This window comes from Anarrhichthys ocellatus, unplaced genomic scaffold (assembly GCF_004355925.1).
Source record: "Anarrhichthys ocellatus isolate YVR2014 unplaced genomic scaffold, GSC_Weel_1.0 scaffold6, whole genome shotgun sequence".
Lineage (NCBI taxonomy): Eukaryota > Metazoa > Chordata > Actinopteri > Perciformes > Anarhichadidae > Anarrhichthys > Anarrhichthys ocellatus.
This window is the reverse complement of record NW_022280036.1, coordinates 7967091-7972157: the sequence shown is the minus strand read 5'-3', so window position 1 is coordinate 7972157 and position 5067 is coordinate 7967091. Positions and strand designations below refer to the sequence as shown.

Sequence of the window (5067 nt, the reverse complement as noted above, 5' to 3'; positions counted from 1 at the left end):
ATATATGTATATGTATGTATATGTATATGTATGTATGTATATACTGTATATACATACATACATACATACATACATACATATATATGTAGATGAGAAGGTGTTGTCATGTTACATTCATGAGAGGCAGACTGGGGTTGCTACTTCCCCACAATAACAACATTAAATAAATACACTAGGTTTGATAGTAGATAGTAGTTTTTAACTTGTTTGTATGTTGTTGACTTTTGTGCAGCCACCCAAAAGCAGCAAAGGCAAAGGCTCAAGTAAAAAGCCTGCAAAGGTAAAAACGCCCACACTGATAGATGGATTCACCAAGGAGGAGCTCTCCAAGGAGCAGGTCAGAGATTAAAGTTGGGTGTGTGTTGGAGTGATGCTTGTATATTCTATGTCAGGAGAAAAGAAAAGTTTCCTTTTCAAAGTGATTTGTACATTAAATGGGTATTTCAGCAAATTGGGTTTGCCCTTACATACAGCTGGAGGATTCCCAAGAGACAGGTTTAAATAAGAATGGTCCAAATCAATGCAGCAGAGGCCGAGATATCTCGACTTTGGTTTCCTAGTGTGGGTGAAGTTCTCAAAACACTGGATACGACCTGAAGCATCTTTTCGTAAGACCCTCCCTGTCTGGTGAAATGCTCATCAAGTTTAAACTCCCCACTTTTTATTGCAGGCCTTTTCTTATAAATTGGTAATCTCTAGGCCCATTCCTATAGCCCTGAATCTGGATTATTTTTCTCAAACTTTAGTCTGGTTGAAGGTTGCAATGCCTTTATTTAATAAATGTTTTGATTAATTATTTTACCCTAAAATGGTGTAACTTTGTTTAAGAAAATACATTATTTTTTGTGTATATGTTCGTTTTTCTCTTAGCTTTTTGTAATTTGTTGATACGGGTGTATTTTACTTTGTTTTACTGTATGTCTGTTCATATATAAAGATGTATATTGAAATTGATATAATTAATTATTCTACAATTAAATACACTTAAATATGTGATTTACAAGAAGTGCAACTACAAACAAATCACATCATTTTCACTAGAGTCAGAAGCTGAGATAACAGCTACTGATACTTTGTTAAGCTATTTGCAATAACTTTACAGGACTTTGTTCTCCATCATGACTGCTTGTTTTATTTACTGCAAATATGCATGCTGTGTTAACAGAATCTTTAAAGATTTTCAGACTTTCCTCCAGAGCCACAGCAGACATTATATGTCTGATTTATATTACTGCCCCCTGTGAACTAAACATTGGACTTTGACATTTACAACTAGGATAAATGAGGTAATTGGCTACACGGTCATCTAGATCGTCTGGCTCATATGCCCACACTAAAATACATTTCTGTATTTCAGCTGGAAGAGCACATCGTGCACCTTCGAGAGGAGCTGGACAGAGAGAGGGAAGAGAGAAACTACTTTCAGCTGGAGAGGGACAGGATCCACACATTTTGGGGGATCACAGAAAGTAAACTAGAGGAGGTCATGGCTGAAAAGAAGAATTTTGATAAGGACATAGAGGAGGATGAGGGGCGCCACCAAATAGAGATCAAGGTGAGGTTAATACACAGGTGTATTGTAGTTATAGTCGAACTGCACCCAAATTCACAGGCTAGATTTTGACCACGTCTTTATTTTATGCCATAATATGCCGTAACAGGTAACAAGGATCTTTAAATGCAGTCAGTAGATGCAACCTTTTTTTGATCCACAGCCAGTGTATTTTTTTATCCTCAGTATCCCACAATCCATTGTGCATCCGTAGTTTTTTTTAGTGGCATGTACCGGTTGTCCTCTCAACTTTAAAAGTTAGGAACAATCATGTGATTGCATTCTTTTTGTTCAGATACTAGTACTAGTTTGTCATTTGTTAAGCAAATATTATCCATTGACAGATGTAAGGGCTAAATTAATTTTAAAATGCACATTTGATTCATTTTTTCCCACCAGGTGTACAAGCAGAAGATGAAGCACCTCCTGTGTGAACACCTGAACACAACCTCTGAGTTAAAAGCAGATGGTTTAGTCTCCACACAGGTGGTGCAGGAGGAGCAAGAACAATTAGAGACTGAGCTTCATAAGGAAATGAGGGCCGTCATGGTCGACATGCAGGAGCTTGACAATGAAAAGCTTGTCGAGGAGCTTGAACTGGTTTGTAGTACACACTATTATTTTAAACACTTAAAGATCTGTGGATTTAATGTGTCTCTTTACTTTGATATATTGCAACAATTGAGCGACAATGCTACAAACACCACTTTTGTTTTTACCTCAACAGAAACACGGCGAAGAAATGACTAAAACAAGTAACAGGGGGGAGAAGCAAATTGCAGGTAAAGAACTAATCTCATTTTGAGTCGAATTCAACACCCCGTGCTGTCAGAAACTAAACAGGAGCGCTCGTTTTGTGTCGCTATTTGAGTAGAAATCCTAGCCAAGTATGAGGAAAAGATGGAGCTGCTACAACAACAGCTGGACAACATGACAAAAAATAAGACCAGTGAGAATGAAGATCAATGGAACAGCCACATCAGCGCTCTAGTAGCAGACCACCAGAAAGCATTAACTGAATTTGAAGCATTCAATACTTGCTTGGAACAGGAACTGAATGTGAACGATTCACTCAAGGTATAAGTGCTCACAGTCAGAGGCATTTCAGATGTTTTGTTTACACCAGCAACACATTATTAATTTAGTTATTGATGAGTATGTTGATTTTTTTTTGTTTGTTTTGCAATTAGACATGCCCGTGATCCAGCTGTTTTTTTCTTCACATGGCTTGTTTTATTGACTTTTCTAAGGAAGAAATTGAATTGCTGCAGAAGACACAGAAGGAGAAGAAAAAGTACCTGGCCTACCTTCTGCCAGAGAACAAACAGATGGCTGAGCTTCTCTCAAAAGTCTTGGAGGAGAGCGCGGAAATTGAGAGAAAAATGAAATGCTTCGTATTAAAAAAGGTTGTTGGTGTAGTATATGTGGATATGTTTTAAATGTGTTTGTGGTTGAAACTTTGTGCACTCACATTTATTGCTGCCAGTGTCTTAATTGTTCCTGACATGTAGCATACTGTACACGGGCAAAAGGTCAAATTGTGACACTGTTTTTGACAGGATATCAATGAAAAGGTTGAAAAAAAGAAACTGGATGAACTGAAATGGGATTATGAGACACTGGAACAGACATTCTGCAAGGTAAATGCTTTGATTGAGTTGCACTGTGTTATGTTGACACGTTGAAATGTTAGCTTGATTCATGTACACCTGATGTGGCCAAATGCTTGTTTACTTTTGAATATTTGTGTGAATGTTTTTGCATTTGCTTTTGTCTGTGCACATGTCATACAGCTTCAGCTAGAAAGGGATGAGCTGTACCAGACGTTCACTCAGAATATTCAGCGGGTGCAGCATGGAGCAGATTGGAAGAGCATGCCGCTGGAAAAGAAGCTGAAAGGCCTGACAGACGGCCTGGAGAAGACGCAGGCTCAGCTCCTCTCTGTGCTTTCTGCCTCTAACATGGACCGAACTGCTCTTGATGGGGTCTCTAACACAATTGAGGTGAATTTTCTCTTAAATAATGTGTGTTTTATTGCACATTGCCCTCTGTACAAAAACATAAAATAATCATGTTTTTGCTTGTAGATAAATCTGGACTCCAGTAATAATTACATCAAGAACTTGAAGTATAAAAAAGCTCAGCTTTCCCAGGTAAGAAGTGTGTTTACTTCCTGGAAGTGTCATGCATTTGTCAAATTAATGATGATGTTATATACAATTTTGTAGTAATATTCATACTTGTGTGTCCGGCAGGCCCGTAAGGATTTGCTGCTGACCTACGAACAGTGGTGTATAAAGTACCCAAAAGCCATACTTGAGTAAAAGTAAAGATACCTTACTGGAAAACTACTCCAGTAAAAGTAAAAGTCACCTATTAGAATACTACTTGAGTAAAAGTCTTAAAGTATCTGATATTTACTGTACTTAAGTATCAAAAGTACTTTTCTGATATTAAATGTACTTAAGTATTGAAAGTAAAAGTACAAGTAAATGCTGTTAATAAAAAAGCAAAGGGTCAGAATTTTGAGAATTATGAAGTTTATTCTTTTAAGTGCTGTGGCACCAGGACCAAGGACATGGAGCTGTGTTGACAATAATTGGGTTGGCTGTGATCCATCCAGGAGCAACAATGTTCAACATAATATATTGTACATAAGTATACTTTTGCATCTACTATGAACTTATCATCATAATTCTCCGAAAAGCAATATGACACTATGAAGGAGTTGTAACAGTGCGTTTATAAGTATGCTCATTCCGACTAGAGGACGTAGAGGGCAAATGCATAATGTTGTGTTCAGCAGAATATATCCACTTGATGCATCAGGTCAGTGTTGTGAGAAAGGACGCCTGCCTTGTAAACTGATTTGAACACAATGGGCAAAGGTTTTGCTCAAGCTGAATCTGCAATTGGGCGACTGCTACCATCATAACTCCATCTGATCATCCACAAAATGACTCAAGTATCAAAACATGATCAATACTAAAGCAGCAACCCAGTCATTACTTGAAACTGAAAAATGTCCTGTTCATCTTCAAAAGAAGTTGATTTTCAAAATTGCGAGAATTCCGTCTCGCTCTTCTTGGGCTGAAGACTAGTCCTGCGATGCTAAACAGCCTTTCACAGGCCGCTGAGGCAGGTAGAGGTGTGTTCAGCTTCACACACAGCTTGCGCACAGCTGGGAAGGATTCCCCTAATGCTAACCCTAATGCTAACCCTAATGCTAACCCTGATGCTGCGCTCTCGCGGCTCCTGCCAATCCTATGGTGTGGTGGCTAGCTAACGTTAAGTTAGCTAACGTTAGCCAACTAGTGCTGCACAACAGTCAACACTTCCTCAGCTCACTAACTCGCTAGCGATCCACGGGTGTTGGTCTTCTTCACCACCGTAGTTTGTTGCGGGAGTAGCAGGTGCTTCCATTTCTGCTTCCATCTTGAAATCAGTCATCGTAGAGTGGAATTCTGCTCGTGTAGTCGCTCGCTAGCTATAGCATATAGCATCCTGGGCTTCAC

General features: G+C 38.9%; 1 protein-coding gene across 2 annotated transcripts in view; it reads left to right on the top strand.

Moving 5' to 3' along the window:
- The window catches only part of LOC116383091 (dynein regulatory complex subunit 4-like), a 9114-nt gene extending 5231 nt beyond the window's left edge, over nt 1-3883 (top strand). The window contains exons 2-11 of one of the 2 annotated variants that reach the window (XM_031846662.1): nt 233-337; nt 1358-1555; nt 1952-2152; nt 2280-2334; nt 2427-2629; nt 2803-2958; nt 3112-3192; nt 3346-3555; nt 3640-3705; nt 3808-3883. In XM_031846662.1, the coding sequence (XP_031702522.1) occupies nt 233-337; nt 1358-1555; nt 1952-2152; nt 2280-2334; nt 2427-2629; nt 2803-2958; nt 3112-3192; nt 3346-3555; nt 3640-3705; nt 3808-3876 (1344 nt within the window). In that variant the 3' untranslated portion in view covers nt 3877-3883. Of the gene's footprint in view, nt 1-232; nt 338-1165; nt 1556-1951; nt 2153-2279; nt 2335-2426; nt 2630-2802; nt 2959-3111; nt 3193-3345; nt 3556-3639; nt 3706-3807 lie in introns of those variants that run through there. The other variant, XM_031846663.1, reaches the window with a different exon arrangement.
- Nucleotides 3884-5067: the final 1184 nt, after the last annotated feature.